General features: G+C 46.7%; 1 protein-coding gene across 7 annotated transcripts in view; it reads right to left on the reverse strand.

Annotated features, from left to right (window-relative positions):
• The window catches only part of G6PC3 (glucose-6-phosphatase catalytic subunit 3), a 78,825-nt gene extending 67,679 nt beyond the window's left edge, over nt 1-11,146 (reverse strand). For 2 of the 7 annotated variants that reach the window (XM_069634333.1, XM_069634329.1), the window contains exon 1: nt 11,034-11,134. In XM_069634333.1, coding sequence (XP_069490434.1) covers nt 11,034-11,091 — 58 coding nt within the window. In that variant the 5' untranslated portion in view covers nt 11,092-11,134. The other 5 variants (XM_069634334.1, XM_069634330.1, XM_069634331.1 and 2 more) reach the window with 5 other exon arrangements.
• Nucleotides 11,147-20,166: the final 9,020 nt, after the last annotated feature.

The following is a 20,166-nucleotide window of genomic DNA, read 5'->3' on the forward strand; positions in this document are numbered from 1 at the left end:
GAGCTGCGTACCCTAAGAAACATTCACCACAGGAAAACAAAACTAGCGGCGACGTGTGGCAAAAAATACCCCGTGGGCGCCGAGATTCCTTCAGGCGCCGACCCATCACAGTATTTCGTAATCGCAAGTCGAACCCTCCTGAATGCCCACAACGCATGGGCAGTACGATGTATGGTGCCGACTCCATCGTGCTACCATCACTAATACCCCCAATAATAGACGATCACTACACAGCAGTAACACCTCAAAGCCAGCCATGGGAAAGACCAACAAGTCCCAGCAAAAACTAAATTTCGAACCAGGCTCCTCCACCAAATCAGCCAAACCAAATAGCAGACCAAAGACGCCGGTACAGGAAATTATCCACAAAGAAGAGCAGCCTCAGAATTCTGACATTAGAGAAATCTTACTAGACCTGAAAGCAGGCATAGGAGGTCTTGGCTACAAACTCGATACGCTATCCTCAAAGGTCGACCAAATGCAGCATCGCCTGGATAAACATGCGGATAGACTGAATACAGTCGAACAACGCCTATCAGACCTGGACGATGGTGCAATGTCTCTGGTCTCGAGAGTGTCGGCGCTAGAGACGCAAATGAAGACTGTGTGCGCAAAAACTGAAGATTTAGAAGGACGATCCCGAGGAAACAATATTAGGATTGTTGGGGTCAGGGAGCAACAGCTCGGAATCTGTGGAACTGTTTGGAGCTGAAACCCTCTCGCAGCTGTTTGTGGTGGAAAGGGCGCACAGGGTTCCCAACACTAAACCGATCCCAGGAGCAAACCCACAACCAATTATAGTGAAACTTTTAAATTATAAGGATCGTGACTCGATACTCAAGTCAGCCAGGGAAAAAGGGGACCTCCATTACGATGGAGACATTCATTTCTATCCGGATTTCTCCCCAGCTGTCCAAGCACAAAGAAAGTCATACACAGCCGTCAAACGCCGACTGCATGACAACCAAACATTGTACTCAATGCTCTTTCCTGCAAAATTACGCATCCAGCATGAGGGCAAAACCCAATTTTTGAATTCACCCGAGGAAGCCAGCCACTACCTCGACCGAGCTGGCTGCAGACCTGCTTCTAACAACCCGAGGCCACAGCGCAGAGACCGGATGAGGAGAGATCCACCATAAATTACCACTAGAACATGGCAAGATGTAAAATCAAGGCGCAACCACGACCACAAGAACGCTACCACAGAATCATAACTCTACAATTCAAGGCAGCCCTTCCACTTGGAAGGCTACTAGCACCCCAAGCACGGCACTGTTAACTTTCATGTTCATAAGGGGGGGATTAACGTGGGCCTGTTGGGGGTTGCCTACGCAGGGGAGGGATAACGGTTATATAAAGATGCCTTCGACTATCATAAGTCAACCTCAGGTTCCCACCACGCCACCCAAGAAATCAAACAGTTCCTTACACACCATCATGATACCACCGAGTTCCGCCGTCCACCATATAATCATAACCAAGCATCCAGCCATCATCCGCCAGAACAGCTTAAAGTAGCCACCTGGAACATCCGGGGAGGCAATCAACCAGCGAAAACGCGGGGAATCCTCCAATATCTCAGGAGACACAAAATTAATATAGTCATGCTGCAAGAGACCCATCTCCTCCCAGAATCAGATCCTTACTGGGACAGGCTTTGGGGTTGCCACAGGTACTTTTCATCATATACTTCCTAAGCGAGAGGGGTAGCTATCCTGATTGACAGAAAGGCCAACTTCAGCCTGATAGATTCTAAGAGAGATAGAGAAGGAAGAACACTATTGGTGAGGGGGATCCTCGCAGGGAAAAAGTAGTCCTGGTAAACTCATACACCACCAATACAGACAGCCCAAACAACTTCAACTGGGTCATGTTGCACTTGGCAACGACCAGCTCAGCTACAATCATCTGGGGAGCAGATCTTAACACACCATTGGCCCCCCAAATAGACAAATCACACAACACACTTGGTCGTACTTCCAAGTCTAGTCTCCAGGTTAAAGAAATCTGCCAAACATTTGACCTAATTGACATTTGGAGATACTCCAACCAGGACTCGAGAGAATACACGTTCCACTCAGCCGTCCACAATACCAGTTTGCGCATCGACTACCTGATGGTGTCGGCTCAAAGCCCATTCCGATGGGGACCCAGCCAAATTCTCCCCAGATCCTTCTCCGATTACTCAATGGTAACACTTGAATGTACCTATCTAATGCCAAACCAACAGCACGTAACTGGAGATTCAAGCCCGGATCGCTTTCGGACCATGTGTTCACAACCGAACTACAACAAGAAATTACATCCTTCCTAGAGGTGAACCAAGATTCCGTCAGCTCTGCAGGAACTTTGTGGGAAACACTAAAATGCTATATACGTGCCATATACATGGCGAAGGAGAATGCTATTCTGAAATTGATAAGACGAGAACTGACATGCAGCGAGCTTTGACTAAAGGAGCTTGAACGCAAATGCACCATCTCTGAGGAATCACAGCCCCAAGCCGACCTAAAAGAAGAGCTGCTGAAGTTTAAAGAAACAGCAAATTGAGAGCTAAAGTTTCTGGGGCGCAGACAGCAAATCCGTCAATATGGCAAAGGCCAAAAACCAGGCGCACTGCTAGCCCGCTTAATAGCCATTGACAGAAAGCCTACGCACGTAGAACGAGTCTGCAACGCACAAGGGACTCTAGTATACACAGAGGAAGAAATTGTAGATGCGTTTTGTACCTTCTATCAAGACCTATATAGCTCACACCCCAAATCCTGAGATATTACAGGACTTCTTAAATGAGACTGAACTCTATTGGGTGGCCAGCGAATTTCGTGAACCTTTAAACGCACCAATATCATTGGAAGAAATTACAGCAGCCATTAAAACTCTCTCGAATACCAAGGCCCTGTATGGCCTTACACGTGAATTCTACAAGGCCTTTGCGACCACCATAGCCCCGCTATTACTGCAAGTCTATGAGTAAGCTCTAGACCGTGGAATTCTCCCACCAATGCTGCGTGAAGCCAATGTTACCCTTCTACAAAAAGCAGGCAAACTCCCGGAAGACTGCGCCTCTTATAGGCCAATCTCCCTGATTAACCTGGACAATAAAATACCGGCCAAAATCCTAGCGACACGACTACTCCCTCTTATGCCCGCATTAGTACTAGGCGAACAGGCAGGTTTCATTCCTGGGCGCAGCACAACCTATAGTATCAGAAGACTGTTCGGCGTTATAGGGGCACTCGAACCCTCACAACAAGCGATAGCTGTCCTACTCGACGCAGAGAAGGCCTTTGACTCTGTCGAGTGGCCCCATCTCCTTGCGGTACTCAAACAAATGGGACTGGGGAACTTCTTCATCAAAATGGTCTTGCTGCTCTACAATGAGCCTCGCTCCTCCATCACGGTAGGTAATACGAAATCCTCCAGTATAAAATTAGAAAGTGGGACCAGACACGGCTGCCCTCTAACAGCACTCATTTTTGCTTTAATAATGGAACCCCTCGCCTCACGGCTGCGCGCCCAACAACCCCATTGGGGCCTCACTTTTGGATCTCATAAATTAGTGGTCTCACTTTACGCAGACGATGTGATCCTTTTTGTCCATGATCCCCAGACCAACCTCAGCCCGTTAATGCATGAAGTGATTAAGTTTAATAACATCTCCGGTCTCAAAACTAATCATTCCAAATCAGTGATATTCCCCCTGACACAGCATACTACTAAATTCTCAGATGACCAGGGGTTCAGGTGGGAATGCTCCCATGTCCGCTACCTGGGTATTCATATGTCCCTTAATCACGGCGATATATATAAAGACAACTACGAGACTACACTGGGAGCACTCCAAGAGCGTATACACAGGTGGAGAACACTCCCGCTAACACTCTGGGGCAGAGCCTCACTGATCAAAATGGTGATCCTCCCCAAACTCCTCTACCTATTCACGAATATACCACTACTTCTCCCACGGTCCTTTTTCAAAACAATTAAAAGCCTGATTCTGGATTTACTATGGGCGGGAAAACCAGCGAGAGTAGCCCACGCAACATTGGTATAACCAACATCACACGGCGGCCTCGCACTCCCTGACATCGAGAGATATTTCTGGGCAGCCCAGGCACAATTCTTAAGCCACTTGTACACCACACATTTTATACGACCACACGTCCAGATAGAAAGGGCCCTAGCATCTCCTAATTTACTACGAGCAGTCATCATTGCCCACATTCCGGTACCTCATAACACAATGAACACTGTCCTGTCCACCTACGCAATTTGGAAAAAAATGGCACAGAAATACGGGGTACAAACCAGATTTTCTCCCTTGCTGCCAATCAAATTCATCCCGGGTGTCCCTCTACCAGCAGAGAAGGTCTTCTATTAACGGCTCAACAAGGTCAACGTCCAATCCCTCAGCGACCTTTTCCCCAAAGGCACATTTATAACGCCCCAGATGGCCAGAGAAAAAGGAGGTGACTCATCACTCGACACGTTCATCTACTTTAGACTACGATATACCCTGCAAGCTCTTTTTCCATCATTCCCTCGTCAACCAGCAACATGGGATCTACTGCACAACCCAATCCAAGCGAAGGGCGAAGGGAGGTTAGTCTCACTGATATATGTTAAGACGGATTTCTGAACTCTGTCCTGGTGGCGCAGAAGTTCAGAAGGCCAACCTAATTACTTGGAACAGGGTAACCTCTGGACAAGCCAGACCAATCAAGGTAGCGATCGCGGCGGTCAAGACTAGGTCTCAAGAGGGGTGAGGGTGACTGAAAGCCCGCAATGAGCACACAAAGCAAGAGCGCTTACAAACTACTCCAAACAGTTGTTATATCAAAAATATAAACACATTTATTTTAAGGCCTTTAAAACAATGACCGTAGCGAGAAAATCACAATATCACCATATTAAACCAACACATACCATATCAACACAATATATATACAAATACACAGTCGCAAGCGTTTAAAGCACGAAATATGTAGTCCACCTGAAAGGAAAGGAAAACAGGCAGTGCGATAACGCTTTAGACTCAGTTCGCCTTCAGAGGCACCTAACTAGATGGAAGTCCGAGCCCTGCGAAGAGTGGAGCCTTGTGCTCAAAGTACCTGCCACGCCGGTGCCAACGGGCAAAAGGGGAAGCTCTTCGGAGGAAGTCAGGCAGTTCGGGTTAGTGCACAGCAGAAGGAGAACAGGTTCCGCAACTCAAGCGCAGCCTCCACAGCGGGCAGAAGCAGAGCGCGAGTACGGCCAAAAGGGTGCTGTTTTTACACAGCAGGGAAAAGCAATGGGATACTGCAGGAGGGTGACCAGATCCTAGCTAAACTACTCACCGGTCCCCGAAGCAAGCAGACCCAGGCTTCTCCACGTTAGTTTCAGCAGCTGGCAGGTTCAGAAGAGCAGGGAACGCCTCGTAGTCGTGTAGAGCAAAAAGACGTCCCAATCGACGAAACCAGCACAGTTTGTTGCCGCAGCAGGACAACGGAGCGGCCGTGTGTATTCAAGCCAAATGTACACTCCTCCCTTCAGACTTGGGAACGCCAAGTGTACGAAGCGTGGGAGAGTGACAAGGACTCGAAATACAACACAACCTGGCGGCAGTTACAGAGCAGGACTCCCTTGTAAGCTGGTCAGTCAACTGGATGGCCCAGAGACACTTCCGAAGGCTTACTTGGCAGGAGATGATGAAGTCGCCGGGAATAGCTGTTCCTGCTATTCCAAAGGTCGAAGCACCAGTACAGGCCTTCTGGTTCGATCCAAGGAGGAAAGGGTTTCACAGGACGACAGCAGTGCAAAGGAGGATTCCTTCAGCGGGTCACCAGCGATTCCTCGGTCCAGCCTCTTGGTTGCAGGATACTTGGCTCCTGTATTCCTTCGTTCGTGAGAACTCAGGAGATTGACATGGTAGTGGTGTTTCCAGCTCCCTCTTATCCACGGTTCCCTTCGCGCCAAAACGGAGGGGAGCCAATGGGAGATCCGCTCATCAACACACATACCATACGTGGACCAATCACGGACCACGGTGGTCCCAGGCATTCACACCACCCCAGACTCTCTGGCACCCAGGATGTGTATTGGGACCAGACATCCCAGCCCACACCCTGGAGGCACACAAACGACATGTAGAAGCCCGCGAAAGCAACCACGTTTCGCGGGAAAGTACATGCCCAAATAAGGAAGGCCCCGGGTCGCTCGACCTGGGGAAGGTGAAGGGAGCAAGACGGTCAGTGGACAAGACAAAGGAGCCTCGTGGTCTGGCCATTTTGGGAGCCAGGCCACCATTTTGGGTTCAGTGCGAAAAACGTGCTCAGAACGCCAAAAGGAGCTCAAAATAAACAAAACGATCGCTGCCACCATTCGAGTCCCTGAATGACTTGCACCGATCAAATACCATCCTAAAAGAGTATCTAGGGCCTGTAGAAGGCTAGAGACCCAAGAGAGCTGTAACTTAGCTTACAGTGCCCTCTTGTGTCATGTTGCACTAAAGCCGCAACACGATAAAAGAAACTACGGGAAACAGCGTTCCCCGGTACTGACTGTCTTAAGGGCATGTCAGTTTCCCCGTAAGAAAGGAGCAAAAGCCCAGAGGAGTGCGGCAGAAGGCTGCACTTCTCTGGCAAAGTCAAGAACAAGGTGAAAAACAACAGCAAAAAGTTTAGGGGTTGCCACATGGAAGGAAAATTACCTACAATCATGAAATCTTTCCTAACAATATACAAATCCCTTCTAACAGACACAGCAACCATCGACACTCACATGAAAATACGATGGGAAACAGCCATCCAAGCCACAATACCTGAAGAAGATTGGACCTATATCCTGCGTCAAACCCAAAAAGTAGTGATAAACACACGGCCTAAGCAAATCCACTTCAGTTTCGTGCATCAAACCTACTTTACACCAGCCAAAAAACACAGACAACACCCAGAATCAGCAGCACAATGCGAAAGGTGTGGTCTTGTTGCCGCTGTCTTTTTCCACCTCGCCTGGGACTGTCCCGAGGTATCCCAATTCTGGACGCAAGTCCTAGAAACGACAGCCGCAATAATAGGTGAGGAGCTGTTGCCACTCCCTACAGTCCCCCTCCTTAGTCTGACCAAATACTTACACTCCTCGAGAAGAAAATTGGCGGCCCTCCTCCTGGTACTCGCACGCAGGAGAATCGCTATGACGTGGGGCCAGGGACCAGTTCCCACTCTAGCAGCCTGGAAAAAAGACATTTTGTACTGTCAAGGTCTAGACACTGAATTCCTGCGAACGCTACCTCTGCACGCACGACCCCCGACATATGGGGATCCTACGTTGCATATCTACTCTCGACAGCAGCTAACCCAAACTCACAATTGCAGACCCCATAAAGTCTGAAAGTGGACATGAACCAACTTGAAGCACAACTAACCACGAACTGTGAAAAAAGGGAACGAGCCATCAGAAACGGACATTCGATACACAGGCATGGGTGGGAGGGAAGCATGAGCTAAGTAGCGCAATTGTTGTTGATGCACCCTATTGGTGCATTCTTGTTTGTTTTTATGCAGAAAATCTAAAAATAAAGTTTAAAAAAAAAATGAATATCCTAGCCCTCTGGTCCCTCAGCAGACACCTGCTAATGCATCAACACCACAGGTATTAGAATTGACATATATGGCAGCTGCTGGGGGTCTGGAGGACCCTATGAGGGTCAGGGCGGAGGGAGCATGGGGGACAGATAAGGTGGTATCCCCCTGCCTGGGTGAGCTGCCTGTAAAGGAGTTGTGCTGCACATATATGGGGCTGAGGAACAGGGTGATATGAGCGAGCAGGGCCCCCAAAAGAAATTGGTGCAGCTTGCTCCCCCCAATGATGTGCAGATGGTCCCCACAATACCCGCCCTTAATCGTTTTGATGGACTGAGCTGGGAGGTGGATCTTGAGGATAACCCTATCCCATGGATTAAAGTAGTGAAAAAGCATAGGAGAAAGAGAGCCCCTAACACTAATTTAAGATATCCCTGCATAAAGGCAAAAAAGGGGCAATTCTGCAAAGAGGGTGGATGGGGAGGATCTTGAGACAGATGATCTGACATATGTCAGCTACTGTAATTGCCAGCGTGATATGCTGGCTGTCCTCTCAAACATAATGGCAGAGGTAACTCAGTTAAAAAACCCGGTTGTCAAATTGACCAAGCAGATTGAGGTTGGGGGAGAACAGGGCGGGCTAGACCAGACCTAAGCAGTGCATTGCACCTGAACGACCCCGTATGCCACAAGCAAATTCACTACTTGACCTGCAGATACCCGAGATTAAGGCTATAGACCAAAGGCCTGAGGCGGGCAAATTCTGCGACCAACCCCCCAGGGACAAAGGCCTTGTATACTTTCTTTACTAAACAAAGTGGGAATGCAAAAAAACAGGGGCTGGGTAAACGGGGGTGGTTTGATAAGGACTGTACAACGGCTAAGAATGAACTTGCAAAATATATAAAAAGAAGGGAACAAAGATTGACGAACTACATCCAAGGAACTTGAGGGCTGCCTATAAGGCAGTGCAGGAAAAGAAAAAGGTTGAATTTAATAAGACAAAATGAGATGATCTATGGCTTTGAACCTTATTTTGATTTGGTAGCTCCTGCTTATGCCTGGTGCTTATATATTCAATTATGCACCAGCACTCTTAAACTGGCAAGCTATACGGCAGGGCGGTCTTCTACACCAGAGTTGGGCTGTAAGGTTTGTGGCAACCCTGAGGAGTCTAGCATGAATTTTTTACTATTCTGTCCAGGATATTTAAGCCTGAGAAAGTGTTATCGGCTCCCAGTACTACGCTTAAAGGGTGTCAGATCGTCTACTGAGGCTGTGACCTTGTGTAAGAATGCCACAGACCTGAATTTGGTTTACTATATTGCTACATTTGTACACAGAGCTTGGCTGCATAGGGCTAAATGTTAAATATTGACTATACAATGGGACTGGATGGTGAAAATCTTTGTTCCTGTAACGGATGAAGCTTATATTCTTCTGGATCATGGCTTTTATTAATTGCAATTTTACTCAATTTGATAACTGTGATTCAATGAATTTGCATATGATGATATGTATGTGATTGTTTTTATGCTTTTTTGGCAAAAAATAACAAAAGTACATTGTTCAAACCACAGTTTTGATACTGGCCCTATACAAAGCTTCTCAGATTCTGTTTAAGGACTAGATTGTTTTGTCAAACTATAAGTCCCAGAATTGCAAGCAAAATAGTACTGGATGGCCTATCTCATGCAGTATGCGGCATAGCCACAGGAAACTTGAGAGCAGTCGAATATAAAACGATTCAACCATCAACACAAAATATGGAAGTGGCTTTATAATGCAGGCATTTTAGGGCCACAACTGATGACTTTACAAATAGACGTCATCACCCTTCCATGCTCCTGCCTCTGTGTCCAATGAAGCTGTAGCCACCGAGCTAGATGTGCTATACACTATTCATATCCTATCAAAGTCTGAAATTCTGTTAGAAATAGCTATGACCATAGAATGGTCCATCTTTCAGGAGATTATTATGGAAGTAGACCATTTTCTATTCATCAAGCTAATTAATGCCTCAGAAACGTTCCGAACTTTTCCAACTGCTCTTTTGCATTCTTAAAGAATATAACAGTGAACTATAATCCTGCTTTCCATGTTTCCTAGCAGTCTCAAGCGTCTTGCAAAACAAAAAATCATTGAGAGATGTATCGGAAGAAAAACTCCTGCTATGGCCACAGATGATATGATAGGTTATTTATAACACACTTAATACCCAGAGGTTTCTAAGCGCGGACCCAGGGATCGAACCTGTGTTGCTCTGTCGTCTTGCGAGCACATTGCCCGTGAGCTATCCTCCCGAGGCCGATGTATCCGAATTTTCAGAAAATTAAGAAACGTTGCTGCTACTCATAGAAACATTTCAAATTTTAATATGTATGGTTAAGTAACGTGACACTAAATGTCCAAATGATGGTTTATTGAAATAAATAATAGGTATTTTTTCTCTAGCAATGTCACACAACTCTTGAAACATCCTCTCACTAAGGCATGCTTCCTCATTTGCAAGCGCAACAGAACGCAGACACTTGCGGCTCTATTCTGGACAGACACCCCATGTGCCACTCACCTAAAAACCAACCAGTATACAGAAAACAAGTTATTTCAGTATGCACACATCAACACTTCAGATGCTCAGTACTTGCTCGTGCTTTTCTCTCAATAAGTGAGGGCGCCAAAATGGCAGAAAATGCACTCAACAAAACTACTGTATATTCCATTACATAAACGAAGCGTAATTTCCGCTGTCATAAGCACGAAGTGTCTTTGAATCTTGAGTGGGATAGCCGCGTGGTTTACAAATAAAGTGGATTTTGGGTTATGAATGAGTTATGGGTTATGAATGATGTTTTGTGGTATAAAGAAAGGGGATTTGAAAGTTTGAAGAACAGAACTTTGGTATACGTGTTCAGGACATTATTGTATGTTACAAATGAATACATGAGCTAAGTGTGTAATTCTAATATAATGAAAAGAATCATGCCACGATTTGCTGGGTATCCATGCATGGATATTAGCGACATGCATTATGGAATTTCCTATTTTAAACAAGCAGCATGTTGTAGAGCTTTGAAGGGGGGCATTTTTGCACAGAGAACGATGGCCGTTTGGGGGCTAACGAGTTTATGTGTATGCCTTTTGAAGTATATGCAATTCGATGCTACTTTTGCGTGAATGCACACCCAGTTGTGTGCTGTATATTATATTTTGAGGTATAAACGATGAAGGACATTTTAGGGATGCATCGCATGTTCTTTCGGGGCTAAACTAATTCGGAACTGTCATACACTTCAGTCGTTGCACACTCCCATGATCCGGTGACTTCAGCAGTGAGAGTGCTGACGAGGCGACAGCTCCTCCCCAGGACCGTGACCCAGTGGCCACTTCCGGGGGAAAAACGCAGGCGACATTTCATGAATCCCATTCACCCCCAGTAGTATCTCCATTTACAACTAAAAATGTTACCGGCTATTGCAGACCCCTCACCATCCTCCTGAGACTTTAACTCCTGCCGGTGTACCATCGGAAGATGAAGCCGTTGTGAGTAAATCCGGCAGCCATCTTAGAGGTGAATGAACTAACGTTGATACAAGTGGACTTCTGAGAAAGAACAACCCTTTACATTAATAAAATTAACAAAACCAAAACTACCAGTATTCACAGCCTAGTTTCCAAAATGACTTTAGACTATGTTTACGTGAGGCTAATAATGAAATAATCGGTTAAGGAAAAGCCTACTTAACGTTACTAGAAAACCTTGATTGCTTCAAACATTCATAATTAAAACAGATGTCTTATATTGTCAATTCGAATTTGTAAGCATGGCATTCTGGCTCCCGGTTCAGAAATGTGATGTTATCTTCCGCATCCGGTTTGTTTGTCCTTCTTTTGTATCTATGCGCGTGCACCTTTCCGCCTTTGATGATACTGTGGCAAGAGGTTAAATGAGGACCCACTAAGTGAAACGCACGCGCCATTCCTTTTCGAAGGACTGGAAGCAAAAAGAAACTAGCATTGGCAAAGCCAACAGTTGTGGCTTCTGGATGTTGTGACGTCAGCACGAGCATTGTGGCTCGTTCCAAGCCACATGTTGGGCAAGTGGCCTGCTCTAATAAAAGAGCCGAGCGCTCTGCCACTTGGAAGTTACACAGAGAAACAGTGTCTGTGTTCCATAGCTCTGAACCGTTTGTCTCGCAAAGGCGGGTGAAATCACCCGATTTTGTTTTTGGCGGGTGAGACGACCATTGGAATGAATGGGCGTGCAGGAGGCTTGGCCAAAAGCGGGTGAGTTGAGAGCTATGGTGTTCTTCCTGCCACGCTGCGGAGTGCGTGGATCATGGGCCCATCGGGCCGCCCCACCAGTAGGAGCATCCACATAATGGCGGGGGCCGGAGACCGCAGTCCCATAAAAACATGCAACAAGGGTATCCGGCCCCCAGCAATGCTGCCGGATCATCGTAAAGAAAAAAAAAGAAAGGCATAGCTTTCAATTTACACGCTTTTGGTGTGTGTCACCCGCCTTGTAAAGAGCTGACTCACCTGCCAAGCCTCCTGCACGCCCATTCATTTCAATGGGCTCTCACCCGCCAGAAATAAAATGGGGTGTTTTCACCTGCTTTTGCGACACAAATGGTTGAGAGCTATGGAAAGGAAAGCGGGACGTAGTGTCCCCGCACCCTGCAGGAGGAGTTGGGCCAAGGCCAGCACGGCTGAGAGCCTCTGCCGGTAGTGTCGTCACTTAGGGGGGCAGGGTGTGCCCCCCATCTTAAATCCCTGGCCCCCCCTGCCTGGGCTACTCTCTGCACTGTCTGTAGTGCTGCCTGGCGTCTGTCCACAGGCACACACACACAGCCGTATGCTGCCGCACAACAATGAAAACCAATAAACTTTTAACTTCATCCTGCAGCCCTCCCATCAGAATGTAGTGCACGAAACCGCAATCATATGTCATTAGTGACTTAATGGTTTCGTGCCTACATTCTGATGGGTGGGGAGATGCAGTGGGGTGTGGTAGTTGGTGTGTACAAAACCTTACTGCAGGAGTGCTTGTGACGTCACACATTCCCTTTTTATAGGCGGTCCCATACTTTTGTCTGTGGCCCTCCTACTTTTGTCTTTGGCCCCCTCTGTGCTCCCCCTAAAAATGATTCCTGGCGACGCCACTGTCTGCCGGAGCACATCACATGGCCCCCTGGCATCCCACAGCGGTGTGGATTAGCAGTTGGACATACTCCCGCAGGAGGAGCGTAGAAGCGACCCACCGCCGCACCGAGGGAGGCAGCGTGTGGCGGCAAGAAAAAAGACTACCGCCTGCCTGGGAACGTCAGCGAGCGGCTTTGCCTACGCTGCCACTTGCAAGACAGAGGACTGCCGCCAATCCTCAGTCTTCCTCCTGGGGGACAGAGAAGCGGGGCGCATGAGCCGCTGCCACCGCATGGTCATGGTAACTCTCGGCTCGGGGGAGCAGAGGACCGCCGCAGTGACCGACAAAACTTCTGCATGGGTGAGAGAGCAAAGTGCGGCCTCAGCTGCCACCGCCAGGGGATAGAAACTAAAATATAAAGTAAATCTCCCGCCCGGGGGCAGAATGCTGTCTCCCGCCCAGATGCAGGGAGAGAAGCGGCCTCTGTTGCCACAATGAAAAAAAAGTTTCTCCCTCCAAGAAATGCCACCATCTGTAAGGATATCTCCCGCCTGGGGGAGTGTTATGCTTGAACTAAAATGGCGCTGGTGCGCAGTGCATTCTGGGAGCATTAGGAGCCATGATGGATATTTACTTCATGCCGCAGTGAAAAGCTGCACACATTTTGCTGAGTGTTAGATTCACGGTGCTGAGGAAAACATGCTTTCCAAACCTGGTATGCGGTCAAGGACATTTCTGCTGGGAAAGCTAACTTTGTTATGGTTTGTTACGAGCGTGTTTTTAGAGAAGGGAGGCACTCTGCTCCTTGGGGGTGGCTGTCGATTGACCCAGCTGGCAACCGACGGCTGCTCATCAACTGCGCAAGTGCCATTTCCAGAAGGTTCGAGAACTGCCACCCCTTTTCGGAGTGTTTATATATGCGGAAACCCGGAGGTGTTCAGGTGAGACTTCAGCCGGAGGAGGACGCTTACGTCCGGCACTCCTGTGAGCTGTAGTGCTCTCGGCCTGGCTGTTCCCGGGGTCTTCAAGCCGCTTCTGGGCGAGATGAGGAATCCAGTTATGCTCACGGTTATGTCTTTCCTTTTGAATTCTTTGCTTCTTCTATGATTTATGTCTATGTTACTTCTGTGAGTTATTTCTATGTTATCACTGGTTGCTTCTAAGCTTTGAATAAATAGCCGTATAAGTGCTCATTATTTCTTTAAGAGTGTGTGGTTGCGAGTTATTGAGTCTTTCTGCGTTCAAAGTATTTGCTCTGTAATTGCATTGGTGATTTATGATTTTCCGTGCACTCTGGGGAGAGCAATACATTTTTGGCGTCACAAACAGGATACTTGTGATGAGTTGTTCCGAGTATTCAAGAATCTGTTTGAACGTAGATAGGATTCGGTTATCTTTCAAGTGAAAGTAAGTGGGTAGTGAAGTTTTTGAGTAGTGAAGTTTTTTCCTTTGCCGGTGTGTGCGTGCCTGTGGGAGTGATTGCAGTGTAGAGAGAAAAAATATATAGATATAAAGAGGTTTTGTTTTGTTTGCGATAACGAGTAGTTTGTTCAGGAAAAAGAGCGTTACCGCTGGCGGTGAATGTTCTGATGTTGTTATTCCAGGCTGGACTAAGAGTCCATATGATAACTTGGCCCAGGCGTGGGCATGTGGTGCAGGTCTAAGTGAAACATGGGATCAAGGATTGGGAGATGCCGATCCGTCTGATGTAATGGCATGCTTGCAACAAGTTCCAGTGGAACATGGCAGAGAATGTGCAGCATTAGGTAGGCGAGGTTGGGTTCTTTTGCATGCTTATAGGAAAATACATCAAATGAAGGTGGAAATGAAAAATGAGGTTTTGCGATTAGAAAGAGAGCTGGCTGCAGAAAGGCAGACTGCGTTAATGCAGCAGATTCAAATGACACTGTTCAAAGATAAGGCTGACACATATCAGGCTGTGGCCGAGAGGGCAGCAGTCAGAGTAGCCCGGTATAAGTATAGGAAAAGACGGGGAGGGGTCAACCAAAGAAAGGTGGCAACTGTAATCGCTACCGCTGGTGTGGACTGGTATCCGGATAAGTGGGATGGTGATATTTTTGATTCAACCAGTCTAGACAGTAGTTCCGCAAATGAGTCTGACTCCAAAATGGAAGTGAAACAGAAAAAAGTGGTGGCTAAGCCCGTTAGAAGACGGCGAGCCGGACTCCACCCGCAGAATCCTGCTGGCGGAATGGTGGATTTAACCACGCTGGAGGATTACACACAACAGGAGGTTGAGGAAATTATTACCCGTTTGAGGCAAAAATCAGGGGAAGCTTTATTGACATGGATGGTGAGATTGCTAGATGGGGGTGCTGCAGGTTTGTTGGTAGATTCTACGGATTCACCGCGTTTTTTACCCTTGTCAATTGACACCAATGTACAGGAGGTCTTAAGGGCAGGACCGCCGCCTGACGCAAATGGTCAAGATACACAGGTGTCTTTGTTGCACCTGGTAGCCCAAGCATGTAACCGTAAATACCCCATTACCACAGATTGGCCTAGTAAAGAAACGAAGTGGTACACGTTGAGAGAGGCAATTCAAAAAGTCAGAGAGCATGCTATGAAAGAGGCTATTCACATAGATGCTCCTGATCACATGGGAGCCGTGCCACTCTCAGTTCCAACTTGAAACATGGTGATTAGAACCTCGCCACCCGCATACAAAAGTGTCATTATGACTTTGCTCGTAGGTATGATGGGCAACGCTACTGATGAGGTAGCGGATGCCATTCGGCAACTTGCAAATTTATGGGCGTGGGATAAGAGGGATAACAAGCCACGGGAGAGAGAGGGGCGTAGTGAGAGAAGAACCGAAGGCAGAAGGCAAGATAGCAGAGACTCCCGAGTGTCCCGAAAAGACATGTTTTTGGCTTTGTTAAAAGATGGTGTGCCACACGAAGAAATTGATGGCATTGAAACCAGAGTAATGTATGAATTATACAAAAAATGAGGACTTGCAGCCAAAGAGCGCTATAAACAGGTTAAGAAGTTTGACTAGGGCTTCGGCCAAGCTACGGCAGAGTCTGCCCGCATAAAAGTTGATAGGCGGCCTCATGTTGATGTGAAGATTTTTTGGGGGCCAGGAAATACACAACGGGTGCGAGCATTGATAGACACCGGGGCGGAGGCCTCTTTGATTCATGGCAATCCAACACGATTTAAAGGCAAACAGTTTACTATTACAGGTCTAGGGGGAAAGGAGACCCCAGCAGTACAAACGAAAGTGGAGATGAAAATAGGCAATTTAAATCGGCAGAAATACCAAGTGTTGATTGTCCCGATACCTGAATATATAATTGGCTTTGACATTTTGGAAGGGTTAACCTTGGGACTTGGCGGTAAAACGTACTAATTTGGGGTGAGTGCATTGATCTGTACACCCATTACCGTAGGCAAATTTAAGATGCCCCCAGTGCAAGTGCCGGTGGCAACCAAGCGGGTAGCAATGAAACAATACCGCATTCCTGGGGGGCACAAGGACATTTCAGACGACATCAAAGAGTATGTGGAGACAGGTGTATTACGCCCTATTACCACCGCATGGAACAATCCTCTCTGGCCTATTAAAAAGGGAGATGGGTCGTGGAGGATGACGGTGGATTACCGGGAGTTGAATAAACACACTCCTCCCTTAGTGCCCGCAGTCCCAAATGCCATTACCTTGATTGAGAATGTCCAAAAGGTCGAGGGAACTTGGTATGCAGTGATCGATTTAGCCAATGCATTTTTCTCTGTGCCAATTGCTGAAGGGTGTCAAGAGCAGTTTGCATTTTCATGGAGTGGACGTCAGTATACCTTCACGAGGCTACCTATGGGGTACACACATAGCTGACTATCTGTCACCGGCTGGTGGCAGAGCACTTAGACAAGATACCGTGCAAACCTGACATACAAATCTCTCATTACATTGATGATATTTTGATTCAGGGCAAGGATGAGCACAGTGTGCAAAGCCAGTTAGATGTCATTATGGAAGGATTGAAGAAGGAAGGGTGGGAGATTAACCCGAATAAAATTCAAGGTCCAGCTGAAACAGTGATATTCCTAGGGATTCAGTGGCATCATGGACATCGAGAAATGGTGCCAAAAGTCTGACAGAAAATACTTGAATTCACCACTCCAATGAACAAAAAGCAAGCTCAGCAGTTTATAGGGCTGTTTGGGTTTTGGAGACAGCACATTCCCCATTTAGGGCAGATATTGCCCCCCCTCCACAAGGTGATACGAAAGAAATATGAGTTTCAGTGGGGGGAAGAGCAGCAGAAAGCCTTTGTGCTGGCGAAAGACACCGTGCAGCAGGTGCTTGATTTATGGCCATTGAAGGAAGGCGAAGTGGAATTAAATGTGTCTGTACAAGACAATTATGCTAACTGGAGTGTGTGGCAGAAACAAGACAGGAAACGTGTGCCATTGGGGTTTTGGAGTCGTAAGTTGCCCGATGCTGGTAACTCATACACTCCGTTTGAGAAGCAATTGCTGGCGTGTTATTGGGCCCTTGTTTATACCGAGCAAATGACGGTGGGCCATGATGTATTAATGAGACCAGAAATACCAATCATGCAATGGGTACTGAGCTCTCCTAAAACGCATAGAATAGGACATGCTCAAGAAGCCAGTATAATTAAATGGAAATGGTATATTCAAGACAGAGCCAAATCAGGGAAGGGTGGAGTGGCAAAATTACATGAGCAAGTAGCCAACATACCCCCCTCAAATTACATACCACTGGAAGTGCCTGAAAAACGTGAGTCTTCCGTGAAATGGGGAGTACCTTACAGCGATTTGACCGTGGAGCAAACAGAACATGCTTGGTTCACGGATGATTCAGCTCTATATGTGGGAACTGAGCGGTACTGGAAAGCAGTGTCGTATAATCCCAAGACAAAAAAGATGTTGACAACGTAAGGGAAAGGGAAGAGCAGTCAGTTTGCAGAGCTTCACGCAGTTTACCAAGCATTGAAACAAGAGACCCCTGGTCAATGTTATGTGTACACAGATTCATGGTCAGTGGCGAATGGATTGGCAGTGTGGTTGCTAACTTGGCAAAAGAATGGGTGGAAGATTCATTCAAAAGAGTTGTGGGGAAAAGAACTGTGGCAAGATATTGCAGAAATGTTATCACAAAGTGAAGCCACTGTGTATCATGTGGACGCGCATTGTGCCACAGACTCATTAGAACGTTGGTTTAATTCTGTTGCAGACGAACACACCAAGATTTCATCTGTGGATGCAGAGGCTCAGGAAGACGATTTGGAGGGTTTGGCCAAATGGGCTCATCAGAAATGTGGGCACCTTGGAGAAAAGGCTACTATCAGGTGGGCACAAGCTCGAGGAATCAGTCTTCCTTTAGAAGTAGTGAAAACGATCATTTTGCAATGTCCAGTGTGCCAACACCAACTGCATAGACCTATCCCTCAGATTGTTCAAGGTACCTTGCGAAGAGGAAAATTACCAGCTCAAATTTGGCAGATTGATATCGGTCCCATGCCAATCAGTAAAGGTTGTCAGTATGCATGCACTATTGTGGATACATACTCAGGATATTTAATGGTTTTGCCGTGCAAACGTGCAACACAACTGAACACCATCAGGTTGTTAGATCAGATCATACTACATTATGGAGTGCCTTTGCAGATTCAAAGTGACAATGGGTCACATTTCAAAGGCAAACTAATCCAGGAGTACTACCAGGAAAAGAGCATTGAGTGGTTGTATCACATACCTTATTATCCAGCTGCTTCCGGGTTAATTGAACGAATGAATGGGTTATTGAAAGAACAGTTGCGCAAATCTGGAGATGGCAGTTTGGCAAGCTGGCGTGATCGTGTGTTTGATGCGGGCGCAAGTATTAAACAATAGACCTGTGAATGAGCATGAAACTCCTTTGATGCGATTAATGACTCCTACTTTACAGGTTCAACCCAATTCAGTCAGAGAAACACTATTGTACTGGGAAATTACTCTGGGTTCTTTAGCTCCCTATCGAGCAACTCCAGAGTCAGCAGGGATAAACTTGCATTCCCATGAAGACATCAGATTAGACCTGAGAGGGATGGTTGTAATTGAAACAGGGATTGGAGTACAAATTCCCCCAGAGCATATGGGATGGATTGCCCCTAGATCTGGTCTAGCATTGAAGGGAGTTCAAGTGTTGGGAGGGGTAATTGATGCTGATTACCAAGGCGAGATTAAAGTCATCCTAATGAATAGTGGGGACCAATTGTTATCAATCCACAAGGGTGATCGGGTGGCCCAATTGATCATTATTCCCGTTAAGTTGTCCATGATTAAGAAGGGGGAGGCTCCTACAGTGTTAACTACCCGTGGGATCGAGGTTTTGGCTCTTCAGACAGTATGGTACCGGGTGCAAAGGTGTGGGTGGAAAAGCCAAGTGGCCCACCAGTGCCCGCAGATGTCATTGCATCAGGCAAAGATCAAGTAGTTTTAGTCATGGAGCCTGGTAGAAAGAAATGGGAATATGTGCCCGCAGACAAATGTTACCTGAGAGAGTGATGTACAACACTGATATCTCTTTTCTGGGTTTGACTTGTAGATCCTGTGTCTGGCTGGTGTAATTGTGGTACTAAATGGACTCCTTTTGGGAGAGTTAAACAGCCTGCTGCTACCAACGAAAAATGTCACATCTGTGTCAGTGATCAAGGGGATACTGATAGTGATGAATAATGTTGTCCCAAAGCAGCCTTATGCCGATGCCGAAAAGCCAGCCAGACCAAAGACATGGATTCGTGAAATGCGGCAAACACGTCAGGAGCAAGTGAAAACAACCTTGATGCCAGTCATGCGAGAAGCATTTTCAGGACGGCGAAAACATTCTCCTATGATCACCCAGACCGAGAATATGTGGATATATCTGGCACAGCAGGTGCTCAACATATCGCACTTCTGTATTAGTGATGTGCCCAATGCTGAAGCTTTACTGACTACGTGCTTAGTAGCAGTGCCGACACCTGTTCCGGTTTTAAAGCATATCTTTGGCGTCACACACAATGATTCTTTGGTTCAAGATTCTGATATTAGGCAATCTTTTTCCGTTTATGAGTACTGTCGTTTTTGCCAAGAAACCGATCGCAAACAGAGAAATTTGACACGTGTTATTACTTATAATATAAACCATGGTGATGTATGTTATTTTATGACCTGCAATGCACAAGAAATTGGCAAATGCCAACAGATCGATTTAACCAAACAGCACAATCATACAAGATTTGAGCAGCGACTGTGTCTGCGAGTGCCACGCACATGCACCAGTGTAAATAATACTATGTCTTGTAATCATACAGTGATAGCTGCCAGTCATTTGAATCATGTGAAACTTCCAACAGGATGGCTCTTTCCATGTGGCAACATCACATACACTTATATTCCTGCTAACATTTCCGGAGGTCGATGTGCCTTTACTCGATTAGGACT

This window comes from Ambystoma mexicanum, chromosome 13 (assembly GCF_040938575.1).
Source record: "Ambystoma mexicanum isolate Mex_15411 chromosome 13, UKY_AmexF1_1, whole genome shotgun sequence".
Lineage (NCBI taxonomy): Eukaryota > Metazoa > Chordata > Amphibia > Caudata > Ambystomatidae > Ambystoma > Ambystoma mexicanum.